General features: G+C 37.9%; 1 protein-coding gene and 1 long non-coding RNA gene across 4 annotated transcripts in view; one reads left to right on the top strand and one right to left on the bottom strand.

The window, feature by feature from the left end:
- LOC134675411 (endothelin-converting enzyme homolog) overlaps positions 1-20,501 on the bottom strand; it is an 89,300-nt gene that overhangs the window by 36,741 nt on the left and 32,058 nt on the right. For 2 of the 3 annotated variants that reach the window (XR_010099736.1, XM_063533640.1), the window contains exon 1: positions 6,389-6,696. The exons of the other annotated variant lie outside the window; for it this stretch is intronic. Coding sequence is in view for 1 of the 2 variants with exons in the window: in XM_063533640.1 (XP_063389710.1) it covers positions 6,389-6,652 (264 nt within the window). In the remaining variant the exon portion in view is untranslated. Of the gene's footprint in view, positions 1-6,388; positions 6,697-20,501 lie in introns of those variants that run through there. 3 annotated transcript variants of the gene reach the window in all.
- LOC134675478 (uncharacterized) lies at positions 11,497-15,680 on the top strand. The gene is made up of 2 exons (XR_010099746.1): positions 11,497-15,049; positions 15,196-15,680. It is a non-coding gene; the product is annotated as an uncharacterized LOC134675478 (long non-coding RNA).

The raw sequence follows: 20,501 nt of genomic DNA, 5'->3' as shown, positions 1-20,501 counted from the left end.
ACAGTAGTAGGCCTAGGCCGGCAAGATATTTAGGGGCGGCAAATTGTGACAAATAATTCGCTGATGGTAACAAGAAATAACTCAAAATGTAGTCAATATTATGGGTGCCTTGAAAGGGGCGGCTACAGGGCCTGGGGCCTAGGGCGGCAAAGACTGCAAATCCGCCACTGCCATTATACATGATGTGTCCCACTGAGACTATTCGCTTTTACTGCATCTCGATACGATGGTATAAATAAACTATATCGCTTTATGTGAGGTATTTAACTGTTCTTGGCAACATCAGCTAGTTAATTTAATTTTATTAGGATTTAACACTTTGCAGCAGATTAGGTACCGTCAAACTTAAAACAGCGCCATATAGTGAGTTGAAAACACGCCGACTTAGCTATTTATAATAATTAGTTACCTATTTTATTTTCAAGCCAGTTAATATTTAGCATGATACGCAATAAATATTATTAGTGATGTACCGACTATTGATTTGGCCGACTAGCCGACTAGCCGACTAATCGGCGCTCGAATGGCCGATTAGTCGGCCGACTAGTCGGCTAGTCGGCCAGATCATTAGTTTCGTATAATTTCAGGTGAAAAACAATAGTTTTGCTCCTTTGGTTGCGCTATTCATCATATATTATTAGCTTAGCTAAAAGGTGTTCTCTACAGGTTCAAACACCTATCACAACAATCCTCGTTCGATTTCTGTATTTCTTTTATTTTGCGATCCTGAGCAGACCGTCAGTATAACTTGTAGGAGGTATTTCCAAGGCTCTATTTCCCGTACGTAGTCGCCAGTTAAGAACCTATCACCTATGGTCAGCGTCTTTACGAGATTACGAGCAACGTGCCCTGTTTATAAGTCTCTAAATTTTGCAATAACATTAACAGTTCCCCATGGCTCCACCATTAAAAAAAAAACAAAAACGGAATAATAATAAAATCATTTAACTTTAGAACATGGCCATGAATTTACACGAGAATCAGTTGAGATCGACAACACGAGAGGAAAACACCAGCCCACCAACATACTATGACGATCAAACGGCCAAATTATATGAACAAAAGTTTTCGTCTGCACCCTGAATAGGTATTTTGGTAAAATAGACACAAAACATATGGCAAATATTGACTGTTGATTTCTTTTTTTTCTGTTTTCTTTCACTAATAAAGTGCCGACTAATCGGCCATTTTTGCCGACTAGTCGCCGACTAATCGCCGACTACAAATGTGGCCGGATAGTCGGCTTTCCCGACTAGTCGGCGACTAGTCGGTACATCCCTAAATATTATTATTATAGGACATTTTTTACACAAATTGACTAAGCCCCACGGTAAGCTCAAGAAAGCTTGTGTTGTGGGTGTACTCGGACAACGATATATAATATATATAAATATTTAAATACATAGAAAACAACCATATCTCAGGAACAAATATCTGTATCATCATACAAATAAATGCCCTTACCAGGATTCGAACCCGGGACCATCGGCTTCATAGGCAGTGTCACTACCCACTAGGCCAGACCGGTCGTCAAATGTTGCAAATGTGCAATGTTGATCATGCAAGTTATCGGTGCGTGCTAAGGATTCTGTGGCGACGACGCGCTATAAAGGGTTAAGTAATTAATTCCTTTGTATTACTCGACTTAATTGGCATTTAAATGATACGCGACATTCAAAAGTAGTAAAAAAGTTTTGATTATTAGGTACGTAGTAAGTACCTACACCTACCGGGCACGGCTTCATACTACGTTTCAGGAACTTTGCTTTAAATATAATTTGACGTGCCAGAATGAAATTTAATGACAAAATTACATGTTTTATGATCCGTGCGTCGTAAACTTTAAACTGTCGAGTACTTACAGTTTAATACGCGTGTGATAGCAGTACTGAGATACCTACATATAAAATAATACCTCTTTATTATATTTGATACACGAGCCGAAGGCTACAGGGCATACATATGAGGATATAAATATTAGAGTTAGACCAAGATAGTCGGCAACGATTTTGATAGCACACGCAGTGCTAGTGTTGTTTTAAATGTCAAATTATGACGTAAAAATAAGTTCTTGCATGCACGTATGCTATCAAAATCGTTGCAGAGCTTTCTTGGTCTAACTATATTTTTTCGTACTGCCCTACGCTGCACATTCATGACTAAGGCCTGTGCACTGTGCACATAGATGCGTCTGCGAATACATGCACGTGCGCGTTGTAACACACAGATCCTTGTGAGAGACGGCACACAGCTTGCGTGTCGTCTGACACGAAAACGCTTCTCTCGGTGAATAAATACGTATAAATTCGTACACACGTATCGGAATTATAGTTCCATTAAAGACGAGATTGCACTTAAGTGTTGAAACTTGCGAAGCGGAATCTTGCGACCGACTGCATCGAATGCAATAAGCGAACTTCCACTGCGAAATCAACTTCTATCTTATTGCAGAAGCAATTCTAAGAGAAATTGCTTTTACAGAGATCCCCTCAGGCTACTACCTATTGAGGGCACAAAACATTTATCGCGAATTTATTTTATTACCTTCATTTTGCTGGGTCTGGGCTGGGTGGGTTTACATCAGTTAGCCGCGACCACGACCAGTGAAACCTGTGTCAAAACGTCGGTAAATAAAGGTACCTAATAAAATAAATTCGCGATAGACCCGTCTATAAATGTGAGTTAACATGTGTTCAAAACGCGAATTTTTTTTAAATATTATATTACAAAACATTAAAACGATGTCAAAGTAACCTCGTCATATTGTACCGTCACCTGCAATAATATATTACGCAGCGAAGGCCGCAAAAATATCTGACATGATCTCACTTGTAGAGCCATAAGAGCGTGTCAGATATTTTTGCTGCCTTTGAAGAGTAACATATTATTGCAGGCTACCTAACTGAAAAACAAGTAGGTAGAAATGGTGCATAAACAGTGCCGAAATATCAGGAATTCCCAAACAAAAATAAACAACATAAACTGGACTTGAAAGCATTTATGTTTTGTGAGCGTACGCCATTACATTACTCATTCATCATTCTTTTTGATAAGTCACGCGCTTTTAATCTTATGCACGAGCAATTCTTGTTTATTTACTTATATATAGGTATATTTCAGAACTTCTGACTGACTTTCAATCCGGAGGTCGCGGGTTCAAATCCTGGCTCGTACCAATAAGTTTTTCGGAACTTATGTACGAAATATCATTTGATATTTACCACTAGCTTTTCGGTGAAGGAAAACATCGTGAGGAAACCTGCATACATCTGCGAAGAAATTCAAAGGTGTATGTGAAGTCCCCAATCCGCATTGGGCTAGCGTGGGGACTATAGCCCAAGCCCTCTCGCGCATGAGAGCAGTGGGACGTATATAGGCTGAAATGATGATGATGATGATGATATTTCGGAAACGGTACTAACGATTTCGATAAAATTTGCGATATGGGGATTTTCGGGGGCAAAAAATCGATCTCGCTAGGTCTTATCTCTGGGAAAACGCGCATTTTAGAGTTTTTATATATTTTCCGAGCAAAGCTCGGTCTCCCAGATATTAGGCATTATTAGCGGTAAAACGATTAATTTAAAGTATATTTTCTAATGATAGTAAGAAACCCACTGAACCATTTGACAGTTTAAAAATAATTCCCTCTTGAAGATTAAACTGGGCGGAAAGGAAATGGAGGCCGAAAATTGTTTAGATTACGTTACGGGTTAGGGTCACTCCTAAAATAGCCCAGCTTACGAATAAGGGCTTATGTTTGAAGCGAATTATCACCAGGGCCGTCTTAAACTATGCTGGGCACATTAGAATTTGGGGCCCTTTTGCTAGAAAGTAAAGAAAGCGAATGAAACTAACATTTTTCTACTACATATATGCTCATCTATTTATTATGGGTAGATAATCAAATATACTGTACAGACAGTAGTCTGTCCTTCAAGGCCCCGTGTGCCCTTATGGTAAAGACGGTACTGATTATCAGTTCACCATAAATCTTATAAAACAAGTCCCCCGCCGCATCTGTCTGTTTGTGGTAACTACTGAATGGATTTTCATGCGGTTTTCACCTTTTAATAGAGTTATTCTTGAGGAAGGTTTAGGTGTCTAATTTTTTAAGCTTTTGTGTAACCGGTGGGAAGCCGAGGCGGGTGCTAGTATTTTGATAAGTATGTACATGGCTACCCATGTACAATGTACATACTTATTGCTACAAATTTAACTAAAGCCCGTTGTGTTTAAAATATAACATGAGATGCAAAAGCCGGTATATGCCCAATCTTGCTACCCGATACTACCTACCCGATAAGATAGGTTTGCCTACAGTCTCCTCTTAGTCTACTATGTAGAGTTTTTTCTAAATATATTAAACGTCTTTGAAAGTCAAACGAATCGCATCCGAGCGGATCCACAAAAAGCTATCATAGAATAATGTATTTATTTACAAACATTTATATTTTATTATGAATGATGTCCCGATATAAAGGTCACGCGCTATTGTTTTACTCACCTGTAGAAATTGTAGAATAGCTTGAGCTAGAATACTCATAGTATACCTAGTGCATCAAGATCAAGGTGACAAAGTGGTTATATGAAGAAGAATAAGAATAATTAATATTTATTTGAAAAGAACCTTGTTAACAATGGTTTCTTTAGCAATATCGTATCAAAAATACCCCAACAGGTTTCATATTTAGGTTGAAAAACACCCTGAATGCCTGAAATAACAACTTTATTTCCTGAGCCCATAACAAACACATAAAACACAAAATAACAAACACAGAAAACATAGCCATAACAAACTTAGAAAACCTAGCTATAGCATTTTATGATGTTTTTACGGAATATAGGAAGCTAAAGGTTTACGAGCTATAGGTACGACAACTTAGATGACTTGGTCACTAAAGGTGAAATGGACTTGGGAACGATTAAAACTGGTCATTATGTATATGTATAGAAGTTACAGTGTTGTTATCTCGTACTTACATATTTATAAAAACGTTTATGGTCATTGAGCGTGACAAATTGAATCGAGACAATTAATCAAATAGCTAACACATTCAAAAAGAAAAAAAATAAGGGATCGCAAAGGATACCTACACTTAATGACTCTATTATACAAGAGGTAATATATAACACATCAGAAAAACCATTTCGTGTGGTTGGCCTTAAATATCACGTCGGTACAAAACAATTTATGCTATTTAAGTGGGTTACCGACGATATAAGCATCAAAACTCTGGACAAATACCTAACTGGTGTTTTCAAGTTTGACACAAATTAAACTTTAATTTGTCATCTTTCTGCTTAATAAGGTTCAAGAGAACAGCTAGTATATCCAGTTTCACGGTTCAAACGAGTTAAAGTTTTTTTTAGAATCATTCGTAATGAGGAACGTGCGTTTAGTCACGATCAGCTTTCAAGAAACGAATGTCAGGAAGAAATAATTACCATCGTCAGTGACTGAGGATCGTGACATCATTTTATATATCCGTAGATCTGTGGGCCTATTGCGAACATCTCAAATCGAACTACCGTTTTCTGCCTCTATAGGCAGATACCGAGATTTCGATTATCGACGTTCGCGCTAGGCCCCCCATATTCATCCATAGGCTCCCGTCCCCTGCTATTGGCCTATTGCATTTGTAGTCGTAAATGCATAGATGCAATTCAGTCATTTCAATTATGTCCGCCCTACTAAAACGCTCCGCGTTAGCCTATTAGTTTAGTAGTAGTAGAAAACTCGTTATTGTACAAAAAGACATATGAAAAATAACATTAACATTAGTAAGAAGTACAAAGGCGAATTTATCTCTTTGAGGGATCTCTTCCAGTTAACCTTTGAGTAGATGAGAGGAGAGAGTGGAGAGGTTATTGTTCCTTCCTATTTATCATATCTTCATATTTCATGCTCTGAAAGTCATTGTTGATCTATGATGCGAGTTAAAAATGATATTTTTCGGCCCTTGGAGGTTTTACTTTGCAAGAACATTTATTATTCATTTTTTAACGATATGCTGTGGTTCTAAATGATTTCTTGTATAATTTATTTTAACTATGATATTGTTCAAACTTTTTAGAATCACTGTAAGCCATCTACTTATTTCTATCCCGAAGGCGGGATTCCACCAATGTGCAGGTACTGTGCGGCACAAGATTTTTGTACTGAATATTGCTTGTGCCGCATACCGGTGGAATACCGCCTTAATGTTGTAGGAATATCACAATCATTAGTCGATTAAAATTTCTTTTAACGCGATTTCGGCACAGCTTTCCATGCTACGATAAGAGAATCATGTCGAGTCCGCGGCGTCGGAGGTACTTTCTTGGACGTCTGTCATCGTGGTTTGAAGGTTGCTACTATTGTAAGAGAATCATATAAGAACTTTACCTTTCCAAATCTCTCATTCGTCTCCGGTTTCGGCGCTGTATCGAACAGATTCAGCCGCGAGCTCTGGAAGAAGTCCGCGCTGGAGTTCGTCCTTGAGAACAGCTCGGATGTTGAGCTCTCCCTGGTGAGCGAGGGTCGGGGCTTCACGAACGGGTTGTTCCGCGCCCTGGCCTGCTGTTTAATCCAGTTGAACTTGTTGGTGGTCGTGCTGGGGGAGTCGGGGGAATCCGTGGCATCGGAGGTACTTTCTTGGACGTCTGTCATGGTGGTTTGAAACTTTCACTGGATAATTTATACACTGGTTTCTGAGTTTTTTTTCTGTATTGAATTTAGATCCAGCAATTTAAATTACAAAGTTTGACCCATTTCAGTATTTCACTAGGTTTTCAATCTAGGTAGGTACCTACACGCTTTCTCGGAAAGTTTACTGGCTTCTTTAGGGTTTTTTTTTTGGGCGTTTAAGTTCAGATTCATAAGAATGTTTAATTCACAAAATCAGATCCATTGCTGTATTTCACGAGATTTTTCATTTAGATTGGTTGTAAATTATTTTTAAATTTTTACGTACATTTCTGACACAATATTAAGTACGATTAACTACATTTTTAATTAGTTTATCACTGTTTCTCTTAATCCGACATTTATTTAGATACACAGCTGTATTTAACTTAATTTCACTAACTTATGAATAACACACAATTTTTTTTTAGAACAAACCGGCTAAAGTCTGTCTTAATCCGATATGACTGTAAACATCACCAACATATTATAACCAAGGTCATTTATTGACGTACGTACAAAAACATACGTATATGTATATTTAAATGTATGTTAATGTGTTTAAACGCGCGCGCACCGCGCCGGGCAGAGACGTACTGCGCGTACGTTCCGTGCAGCTCTAAGATATAGTATGGACGTTTGCCATTTATATTTGTTTTGATTTACGAGATAACGAATGTAAACTAATATAATAATTAATATGTCAATTTGCTGGAGGGTCTGAGGTATTTCTTTGTTATGTACTTGTTTTCTGCAAAAAAGCGTTTTTATGTAATTTTTTTTAGCCCACTTTGGTGTCCCACGGCTGGGCATTATAAAAATCATAACTAAGATCAGCAATTTCGATCCATGATTAACTTGTAAATCTTTACCGGCATATGAAATTTTGTAGTGATATAAAACTGTAACTTATGCTTATTTATGGCTCTGTGAGCTGTAGACCTCGAAAACCCCCGTTGCTCCGCCATTAAAAAATTTCCAAAATTGAATCGGTAAAAAATTCTACCTAATTATTCAAGTTGCTTCCAAATTAATTCCTTTCCTTAATGAGAATCCAAACTCTTCGCTCACGCTTCACGTTCATTCAGTCAGGTAATTATTATTATTTACGACTTTGTTTACTTATTATTATTTACTACTTTGTTTACTTATTATTATTTACTACTTTGTTTACTTATTATTATTTACTACTTTGTTTACTTATTGACTACTATAGCGTGCGTCATTAATTGAATTCGCATATTGTTTCATTCATTTTCCACGCCCCGGACATATCCTGATCCTCATATTGTAAATAAAGAAACAGCTGTAAACGTTACGGTTTTAGAATGCCATGTTAAGTAACTGAGATTAATTAATAGTACATTTCGATGCTAGTGCGGAAGGTATGTCATTACTTCACGAGTACCGAGATATCTTGCCACGAGCCGCAGGCGAGTGGCAAGACTCGGGACGAGTGAAGAATAACATTTCCGCACGTGTATCGAACGACGTTTTTTAATACAGTTGCGAAAAAATAAGAAAAACATTGTTAATCGTACACTAAACAAAAGTGGTAACAGTGACAGCTCGGTTAGACGTCGTCTTTAAGTATATTATATCTATGGGCGTTTGGCAGCTATTCCGTTCCATTCAGTCAACTTATTAAGAACGGAATTTTCAATATTGAATATTAAAAAATAAACGTGTTATAATGATGAAGAGGTAAGTAATTAAATATGAAATATGTAATATTTTTCGTATTCTTACATTAACGGTAGGTTTTTATGCTGATTACGACGTTTAAAGGAAACTAATATTAACACTCATCAATAAGTAGTCGTGAATTGGAACAAGTATAAATTTAAAAAAATTGGAAAAGTAAAAAGCACTAGTTCGAGATAACCAACTTTCCGCACGCTAAACAGCTACGTAAAGTAGCACTTTTTGAGCAACTGTATTAAAAATAATTTTTACAGTACATATAGTCCTATTTTCCCGCACTAGTGCGTAAAATAGCACTTTTCATGCGTATGTCAAATGTTTAAAGGGCCATATGTACTGTAAAACGTTGTACGATACACGTGCGAATAGGTAATTTGCAACTCGTGTCGATTTAAAACAATCCCTTCGGTCGTGTTTTCATTTATCGCTACTCGTTTCGAATTTCCTCTTTTCCGCACTTGTATCGTAAATAACTATTTCATGAGCATAATCAATTATAAGTACATGCCGTGCTACCTCAAGTAGACCTACTTTGTCCAACTGAGCTGATCTGATGATGGAGACAGGAGGTGACCATAGGAACTGTGTGATAAGACAACGCAACCTAATTATCATTTGAGTACATAATTGTTCCTACTACACTTAAGTGGCGCCTGTGATGTTGCTTATGTCCATGGGCGACGATGACCGCTTCCCATCAGACGGCTCGTCTGCTCGTTTGCTGACTATTACATAAAAAAGAATCCCTAAATTTGATTTCATATTAAACCTGAAAATTTTAATAACCCAGTTTCTGTAACTGATGTACCGTAAAAGTATACAATTTTGTTGAAAGGGCAAAATTGTATACTTTTACGGTATAAAATATTTTTTTGCACTAAACTTTTCCTTAATGATTTACAAGTAAGTAGAGCATTACTAGGCCTATCACATACTATATGTATTATCCTTATCACGACAAGCACTCCATGGTCAAGTTAATAATTTGTTTCGTATAATGCTGTCATCAAGACCATTGTGTCATGTAATCATTGTAATTAAAATAATTACATTGTAACTTCATCTGAGTTAACATTTTGCAATGGTGATTCTACTCATACTTCGTTTTCTTTAAAGAAAAGAATTTTATACGCATGTAATTCCAGCCTGATTTTTAAAGGACTATGCGTCAAAATTGCCCCAAAACCAACAGAGTTGAGAGTTAAGTCATTAGATAGGTATTTCTCTGTACTTAATTTCGTTCTATGGGCACCAAGCGGAATTCCATTGCAGAACTGAGATACTACCAATTACTGATATTTTAGTCAAAATGTCGTCACCCTTGTTACCTAGGCAATAGAGTGTCCACCGCCGGGCGAGCGCGGCAAATCATTCAGTGTGCTCGGCGGTGCGCGAACATCTACCCTGCAGCAATTAATTTACTTAAGTACTTGGACCCTATGGCCTATTAGCTAATAAGGGTGACGACATTTTGGCTTAAAATACCAATATCTCAGTTCTGCAATGGAATTCCGCTTGGTGCCCATAGAACGAAATGAAGTACAGAGAAATAACTACCTATCTAATGACCTATATAACTCTCAACTCTGTTGGTTTTGGGGCAAGGCTCCATACAAAGTTGCCCATGGTCCTTTGTAAAATAAATTCAAGGACAATTATGATAGGCTCCAAAGCTCTATTGGAAGCTACCTAGGTGTAGGTAGGCAGGTAGGTGGGTTAGGTTTTTAGGTATCTGAGTCTAATATAAGTATACACGTAAGTAAAACCCAATAAAAATAATTTGCCCTCAATACTTCATAAATGGGTTGTATCAATGACCTTAACTTTCAGCAAGTGCCATAGGATATTATGAGTCCCAAAGCTGTTTAAAATAGACATTTAAAATTATTATCTAAGTAATTTGATCTATCCAGCTAGAACAGTTCCCAACCTTTAATACATAATTAGTAGAAAATATTTTTCTGTTTTGTAGTTAATAACCAAAAGAATCTATTACTAGTAAAATTTTCCGCGCTCCCTTAAGTACCGTCTTGCTATGTCCCTCTGTAGGTAAACCACTTAAATAAGTAATTTAGGTACTTTTACTTACTAACGCTACTTCAAGTTTTTTTTCTTCCTATAAAACATATTCGCATTGTCACGTAGCTACGACCAAAAAGCCACATTCAAAAGGCCTCCACAATTTTCCAGCATTGAAGAGCCGCGCCCAAGCACCCTTGAGGGATCTCATCCGTGGATCTTGTATAAAGCTGACATTACACTATCTTGGCCTTTTTGACTGGTTACATAATTTATCAGATCAGGTACTTAGTACCCGGTTTTAGTACAATTTAGATATTTAGGTTTTTTTATTCGTCGACGTATTATAATTATTGAGGTGTGCAATAAAGAGTATTTGTATTGTATTGTATTGTATTGTATAATTACGTCGTGTTCCGCTTTCCATATGCTATACCTATTTACACATTTTACTTAGAAAAGGCACAAAGTATACGAACTAGTAGGCAATTGTGCGTTTTACAAAACTTATTTTTAGGCGACAGTTCATTCCACAGTTCCAAACACCCCTACAAATAATAACACAAGTTCGTATTAAGTTAAGATTTTTAGTCCACTATGTATTTCGCGAATGAACGCTCTAATGGCTCCTCTACACGATGGGCCAGCGCCGGCCACTCCAAGGGCGTTTTATGCGTTAGAGGGAGCAAGTGATATTGCTATCTCATTCTACCGCACGGCTGCGTACCTTGGAGTGGCCGGCGCTGGCCCATCATGTAGAGGAGCCATAAGAATCGCAAAATATGTGTCTCCTAGCTCACATATCAAGAACGACTAAAGAGCAAATACTTTGGCAGATTTTTATCATTTTATGTGTGTTTTTTTTTATTATCAACTGTTGACGGAACAGGTTTTTACGACATTAATACTAAATCGAAAACAATATTTAGCAATGGCATCTTCTCTTTTTAATAGGCCATAAAAGTCGTTTATGCAAAGTTGTTGATGGCTCGGGAAGTCCCAACGACTCTCAGATTGTCACGTAAATATTCCTAGCCCGGCTGTGGGCTTCACCCAGAGGAAACTCACGGACAATTAAAGTTACTAAATTAAATAAACACTGAAATTTACCAAAAGCTCAAACAGGTGCTAAACTTATTTCCATCAGCTATTCAGGGCAATAAAGGATATTAAATGAAACGTTAGTTTTTGTGACACATCATTTATTACTAATTTGAAACACGGCAGTTATTCTACATGTAAATCATCAAGCTAGCATAAGCACCTTATATTGATATATGCCAGGCGATAGAGCTGGGTCGTGCCAGAAATGGTTCTAAAATGATTTACAAGCAGACCTATCTAAATTTGTTAGTCCCTAAATTATCATTTGCCATCACATATGATTCTACTAAATTCTTTAACTTTAAATTTGGAAAATTGCTTCTAGGATGGTAGGAAAGCGTACACCAACCTCATAACAAATGTTCCACCGGTTCAAGCCCGACGTATCATCCTCCGCTGTGCCGGAGCCGATTTTGCAGCAGCAGGAATCTGACCCGACACTGCAGAGCGCCACCGAAGGACTAAGGTCTCAGTTTGAAGGTGACGTCTCCTCCATCCAGCAGAAGAGCGAAAACCTCACGGCGAACTGCTCCCCAGACACACTTGAAGTTTTAGGAATATGGACAGATTTCCATACTCTGATATGTGACTGAATTCACATTTGTAGTTACATAAAAACTAAAATCCCGTCAGCTGAAAGAAACATTTCAAGATTAATAACTAGAAGCATGTGCTCTGCTAATCTAAGAGACATTATGTGATCTAAGTTTCTCACCAGCTGGAAATTCCTAGAGTGGACTCATCTCACAGCTCTGATACTCCCTCCCAACCACATTGTTTTACCAGCAGACTGGAAACAAAGCGAAATGGTCAAACAGAGATTCAACAAGGAGTTACACCTGAGGACATCTATATATTATCATATTCTACTTACTGTTTGTGGCAAAATAACAACAGCATGAGCTCCCTAGCTCATGGATGCAGCGGCTACTGCATAACCAAGCCTCTGATCAATGCTACCAGAGCATGATGTATTTCGCTTCACTGTTCTATGTATGAAAGATGCCCATCCAGGGCGAAAACCAACCAGGAAATGATCTCAAGCCTAACTATCCCTGGGATGACACAATTAAAATAACAGTAACTAATGAAATTTATGGAATAATTTTATATGTAAGTATAACATATAGAAACAAATCATATTTAATTATTTAAACATATTTCAACCTATTTTGTATTTATAAATTACGATTTGATTTAAATATTTAATTAATATTATTCCATAATTTTAGGATTTATTTGAAGTAGCAACACTATCCGATTTAATTAGTTTCTAATTGGCCAAATGGCTGTCATTCGTTTTGTTGCTACATCAATGACTTTCTTGCCATGAAACAAAACTATATTATATTCGAGACAATCCTAAAAACGTTAAACTGAATTACACATGCAAAGTGCCGTGTCACAATACCCCTCTCCCCGCTGTTGCGTTTTACCAAGGGTAAAACGCTCGCTGTCCTCAGCGACTATCTAATCTAAAATATGTGTCACAAAGAAAGGAAAAAAAACCAAACTACACTACCTCGACCATACCTATTATGGGAGAACCAAAAAAAACACAACCAAAATGATTGCCGCAGGTCTCGAGAACTCTATTCTTAAAAAATATATATTTAACCTCTCACATGCACAACAAAACCGCAAAACCAATAAATTTTGAAACCACCAATTCTCGAACCCACACAACCTAAATACAAAAAAAAAATATGTGGTATCCGAACACATCAGAAAAAACCACAACCTAATTCCTAACTAACCAGTAAACATTCCTTGGCTTTACCAGCACAACATTGCATCGTCGCGCTGGAAAAACCAAACCAACTGCCAGGACTGATGATCAGCATTCCAAACTTATCTCTACTAGACCGGGCAAAATAAAAATTCCGAAATAATTCCTACTTCGAAGTTTACTTTATAAACTTGAGAAGTTAATTAAAATTCCAATCCAAAATATAATTCGTAATTCCGAAATTTCCATTCTAATCCTAAAATGTTGCAACCCTACAGGTTGAGGACACCAATAACTGTCTCAACCCTTCAGGTTGACAACCCAAACAAAAACCCAAACCAACAAAATACCAATCCTCGAAAAAACCAACAACAAACGGTTGAATTGGACACATCTTGGCTGTGCCAACTCTTCCATTATACAAAGCTAACCAACCCATACCAAACATCTGGGCCCTTCGAGTTGGTGAGAGTAACCGATCCCCCAACTCTCCGGATCACAAAACAAACCAACCAAAACCTTACACAACTCTGAGGTTGCAACATGCCCAAAATCTCAACCGTTTGGTTGAGTACAGAAACAATATCGCACGCCAGGCATGATTGGCGGCGATACCGCGTGTCGCATCTTCGCCTACAAAATATTTCTCGTGGTATCGGCAGCGCGAACACAAAAAATCGTGTGCCTCACCAACGCCTCTATGGCTTGGACTTATGGGCAACACGTACATAAAAAGGTACCCACCAGCGAGTACCAGTCGACGCTGAAAAGAGCAAGAACCCATCGGAGTACACAAAAAGAACGCTCACGTCCCCCGGTATGCAGTGCGCGCCCCGCCATACCTCACAAAATCTCCTGGGTGTGGACCCCTGTCGACCCAAAACACAAAACGCACCAACACGGCGCTCGGGTGTGGTAAGCACCCGATAACTTCTCAAAAAACCTATTGGCCGTATTAAGGATCGCTCAACACCTAAAAAAATGAGCTAGATTGTAACGCCCCTTTCATACTTCACGCATTTATAGAACTGTTCCAAGAACCCTTTCATTCATCACACAAAACAAAAAAATAGTAGTGAAAACAGACATTGCTGCTCACCACGTTCCGTACATACAGTCGTGATTGAATATTTTTACCACAATATCCAACACTCCAAACGAAACAACCGTAGAACGAAACGTTATGGCGTAAGCGAGGGCGTTTACTCTGGCGGCAAGGTGAAAGCTAAAAAAACCCGGACCTTGCGTCCAGAGAAAACTTCCACCTCCACTAAACCTACCAAAAACCTTGTGTCTACATCCTTAATACGCCACGATCCAAACTCAAAGTCCAGAATCCAAGACTACTTCAACCTAGCACCATATAAAAACTTCACTTTAACTTAAAACTTGGTGCTAAAAGAAAAACACTATCGTAACGTTACATCATTACATGGAATGTTTTGAAACACCCCGTAATGATAAACCAAGTTAATCAATAACTTCAAAAAACGAGCGTTTATTAAACGCTGACACGTTTCTTAAGTTTGGACCCTAAAAATATCATGTTTCCGAACGCATCCTTTGTTGAACTTATCTATTTACTCTATGGTTTAAAAAAATTAAATGTCACAGAGATATTTTGCGAATTTTAACCTTACCTACCAAAAAAAACTTTCGCCGCATTTATTACTAGATTTATCTATACTTCAGCCAATACTTTAACAACAAATTGGAAAACTAGATATGAGTGTGATCAACTTCGAACAAATACATACTTAGAACTTCAATATCTAGTTTGTCAAAATGCGAACTTGGAATGGAATTAAATCTACTAATAAACACAGGTAATCTACCAAATAATGAGAAAAGGAGTCAACTTTCGTTCTCATACTCTAAACTGAACGCAAAATCTCTGTAAAGTTCCCTGTATTTTATAAAATAACCAAACTAGTATGTATATTCAACTCTAATTTTAATGAAATTGTTACAGAATCCTATATAACTGTGCTAAATTTGAACAACAGACCACCATAAAAGCAATAGATATCCAGCTATGCCTATAACTGGACACCGGACTATAGGAATTTGTAACTTCAGAAATCAATGAAAAAATATGGGAACACAGGCACTGGCAGTGCGCAGAAGTAGTATATCTTCAACAAATCAAAATCGTTTCTAATCAGGAACACAACAGAAGTCACTTGCCGGAGACTATCAAAGGTTACTGCTGCGGTCGGACACAAACACTGCCACTTCACAGCCGTTCCTGCAAGCTTCCAACTACTGCCAGCGACGCCTCTGTGTGGATCTACACCTCATAAATAAGTTCAACGGGCATTAAACATTAAAAGTGTACTGAAACCGCCATTGTATAATAAGTTTAACTCAAAATATTTAAATATGATGGCAAAAGACTTACAAATTGATGTGGCACTATTGTATCATTTCTATTTGTAATAAACAATGCTATATCTATTGTGCTTTTTACTACTATGAACCCTTTTTAGCTCTGTGTAAGTATGTTACATATTTCACATAACCAATATTAAATCAAAGCTATGAATAACACTGAAAGCCAGCCACTAACTAAATTAAATTACTACACAAACTTGTCTTAATTGCAAGCTTTCAAGTTGAAGTCTTTCTAGAAAAAACGTTCAAAATCAAGTGTGTATACACTGTATCTGTTCATACAATTTACCAAAAACAATTTCATACGTTCTTAAAGCCGAAAAATAACACTGGATTGTAACTTAAGCTTTCCATCTGTGGCTAAATATCTAATGTAAACTAAAAGGTATTTTGAGTTAAAATTTTACACTTGAACAATACTTCTCAAATTTCTTAACAGTTTTTGTACTAGCTTAAAAGCTTTCGAACTTGACCTTAACAAAATGACATACAACTCAATTGCAGTACTTATAAAGCTTTGCCCAAAACATTTGTCTATAACTAACCAAGTTATACAACAAAATTAAAAAATGCTTTTTAAATCCTCAAAAATGCAAAATATATTAGGTCTCAATCTTTAGAGACTAGCTCACAAGCATAAAAAGTAGCAAAATGTACTAAAAGTTTGACACTTTCAACTTCCTGACAAAATGTCAGCAGAAATTTTACTAACTGAAAATCAAAGCGTTTAATTTACGGATTTCACAAGATAATCTGAATTTCGTGCATCAAGTTGGAAAAAAACTGACTGTAAAACAGCTAAAGCTTAACCTGGATGGTATCAAAGTGTGCAAAGCCAAAGCACAAGCTCAAAAATAATACTCAACCGTAAGTATTACAAAACTTTTCTCATCTATATGTGATGGCAGTGATACAAACTGAATTATGATGGAAATAAAGCTTTAAGACGGAATGTAATGGGCGCCAAATTGTCACGTTAATATTCCTAGCCCGGCTGTGGGCTTCACCCAGAGGAAACTCACGGACAATAAAAGTTACTAAATTAAATAAACACTGAAATTTACCAAAAGCTCAAACAGGTGCTAAACTTATTTCCATCAGCTATTCAGGGCAATAAAGGATATTAAATGAAACGTTAGTTTTTGTGACACATCATTTATTACTAATTTGAAACACGGCAGTTATTCTACATGTAAATCATCAAGCTAGCATAAGCACCTTATATTGATATATGCCAGGCGATAGAGCTGGGTCGTGCCAGAAATGGTTCTAAAATGATTTACAAGCAGACCTATCTAAATTTGTTAGTCCCTAAATTATCATTTGCCATCACATATGATTCTACTAAATTCTTTAACTTTAAATTTGGAAAATTGCTTCTAGGATGGTAGGAAAGCGTACACCAACCTCATAACAAATGTTCCACCGGTTCAAGCCCGACGTATCATCCTCCGCTGTGCCGGAGCCGATTTTGCAGCAGCAGGAATCTGACCCGACACTGCAGAGCGCCACCGAAGGACTAAGGTCTCAGTTTGAAGGTGACGTCTCCTCCATCCAGCAGAAGAGCGAAAACCTCACGGCGAACTGCTCCCCAGACACACTTGAAGTTTTAGGAATATGGACAGATTTCCATACTCTGATATGTGACTGAATTCACATTTGTAGTTACATAAAAACTAAAATCCCGTCAGCTGAAAGAAACATTTCAAGATTAATAACTAGAAGCATGTGCTCTGCTAATCTAAGAGACATTATGTGATCTAAGTTTCTCACCAGCTGGAAATTCCTAGAGTGGACTCATCTCACAGCTCTGATACTCCCTCCCAACCACATTGTTTTACCAGCAGACTGGAAACAAAGCGAAATGGTCAAACAGAGATTCAACAAGGAGTTACACCTGAGGACATCTATATATTATCATATTCTACTTACTGTTTGTGGCAAAATAACAACAGCATGAGCTCCCTAGCTCATGGATGCAGCGGCTACTGCATAACCAAGCCTCTGATCAATGCTACCAGAGCATGATGTATTTCGCTTCACTGTTCTATGTATGAAAGATGCCCATCCAGGGCGAAAACCAACCAGGAAATGATCTCAAGCCTAACTATCCCTGGGATGACACAATTAAAATAACAGTAACTAATGAAATTTATGGAATAATTTTATATGTAAGTATAACATATAGAAACAAATCATATTTAATTATTTAAACATATTTCAACCTATTTTGTATTTATAAATTACGATTTGATTTAAATATTTAATTAATATTATTCCATAATTTTAGGATTTATTTGAAGTAGCAACACTATCCGATTTAATTAGTTTCTAATTGGCCAAATGGCTGTCATTCGTTTTGTTGCTACATCAATGACTTTCTTGCCATGAAACAAAACTATATTATATTCGAGACAATCCTAAAAACGTTAAACTGAATTACACATGCAAAGTGCCGTGTCACAAGATAAACATTAAACGTTAGCGAAGTAATTTTGGAGCATTTATTCCGTAGGCCGAATGGGTTATTCGCGGACGGTCGAATCTAGGACGCAAAATGACTACAGTGTAACATTTTGCCTAAATCGGCTCTTAGTCTATATCGCGAATGGTCCAGATCCAGAACGCAAAATGCCTACATCATTTTCCGTCGTTTTATATCTTTACGTTAGCTATGTCGACGGAGCCCCGCTGCCGCGGGGCTCTTACACGTGTATTCGGGAAACGAGATACTTAATCACAAGATCTAGAAACGATATAGAGATCAACTAGATTTACATTAGATATCGACTAGATGTGACTTGGATATCTAAGTCATAACTTGTCGAAATCGTTCAAGAGGACCTCCAGAATCGCGGAAACGTCAAATTTGACATATCTATCTTACAAATATCTTTAAATTATCCATATCGTAACTTGTTGAGGTCTCATCATCATCATCATCATTTCAGCCTATATACGTCCCACTGCTGAGCACAGGCCTCCTCCCATGCGCGAGAGGGCTTGGGCTATAGTCCCCACGCTAGCCCAATGCGGATTGGGGACTTCACATACACCTTTGAAGTTCCTTCGCAGATGTATGCAGGTTTCCTCACGATGTTTTCCTTTACCGAAAAGCTAGTGGTAAATATCAAATGATATTTCGTACATAAGGTCCGAAAAACTCATTGGTACGAGCCAGGATTTGAACCCGCGACCTCCGGATTGAAAGTCCGACGTCATATCCACTCGGCCACCACGGCTTCTCCACTCTTGTTGAGGTCTAGTAGAGATCTAATACATTTTCAGAATCGAGCCGTTATTCTGTGTTGTTTGGCCTTCGGCCATTTGGAGATAACTAACGAACCTAACCTACCTGTGTGATATAGAAAAGTGGTCATTTTGCGTTCTGGGCCGTTCGCGATGTAGACTAAAAGCGATATAGCGATGTAGCGATATAGGCAAAATTTTACACCAACATTTTGCGTTCTAGACCGTCCGCGACTATAAATTATACCTTAAAATGTTTTCTAAGGTTAGCGACTGCATCAACTCAAACGAGTCCATCACGCTCGCACTGATTTATTGGTGCGATAGAGAGGGCATGCGATCGTTAAATCGCTGGCCCAATATTGCGTCTGGAATATTACAAGGTTCTATGCTACATTTTCAAGATAGTTGAAATTCGACTTAATGTCACTGTGACAATGTTCAAATTTCAATTCTATAAAAGTGAAAGAACCCTCTGTAATATTGGGCCAGCGAAATGTCAAATGCCAACTCGTGGTAGCCGTCCTGTTATCATTATACGATTAAATCATAAATCATTTACTTTTCGAGATAAACTAGTTCCACGTTCCACGTAGTTTACCACGAAATGGGCTCGCCTCAGCATAATGCTGACCCGAGAGTCGGCGCTGAGGGCCTACCGCGAACCACGTTCGAAGTGTTGCCTCCCTGTCACACTTACAGACAAATGTACAAGTGCGATAGAGAGGCAAGACGTCGAACGTGGTTCGCGGTAGGCTCTTTGATCTTCCGGCGAGTCAATTTTTGTGAGCCACGATTGCAGCTGTTGGTACGGCCTCCTAGAATTGAACGCATCCTCTTGCGGCGGCTTCCAGCGCCATCCTACGGGTGTGACGGATACTGATAACCTGTATTACGATTTCATACGAAACGATTCCTAAAACAGTACTCTAACGTCATATACACTTACACACAAAAACCATAAGATCCACACCCAATTACAGAATGGAAATATACCGGCCAACGATTGTCTCGTTATCCCTCTAAAGCGAAAACCAAACATTGCCTGCTAATGAGGAGGTTGCGAATCGATATGTCTGTGCGGAATTGGTTTAGTAAATATATGACGTGAGTAAATATATGGTTATTATGGTTACGTGATCGGCATTTCTTTGGAGATATACAGGGTGAGCGTGAAGCAGGCAAAGATCTCAAAAGTAAAGGGGCCCGTTTAACGCAGAGCGCACCAACGAAATGCCATTTGCACAGACATTTTCTGGCCCACTTTGTAATGCTCGTAAGAGTCAGAAGCAGGCAGCATGTCTTGGCGGGGGCACTACCGTGCCTCCAGATATATTTTTTAATTAGGGGACCAAGCCCCCGTTTACATATATTAAAAAAAAAAATACAGTATATATGGTCCTATTTTTCCGCACTAGTGCGTAAAATAGCACTTTTCGTGCGATGTCAAAAGTTTAAAGGGCCATATGTACTGTAAAACGTTGTACGATACACGTGCGAATAGATAATTCGCAACTCGTGTCGATTTAAAACACTCCCTTCGGTCGTGTTTTAATTTATCGCCACTCGTTTCGAATTTTCTCTTTTACGCACTTGTATCGTAAATAACTATTTTGTTTAGACCCTTGGAATATA

Source organism: Cydia fagiglandana, chromosome 22 (assembly GCF_963556715.1).
Source record: "Cydia fagiglandana chromosome 22, ilCydFagi1.1, whole genome shotgun sequence".
NCBI lineage: Eukaryota > Metazoa > Arthropoda > Insecta > Lepidoptera > Tortricidae > Cydia > Cydia fagiglandana.
Note: the sequence above shows the minus strand (reverse complement) of the source record. Positions and strands in the feature narration are given on the sequence as shown.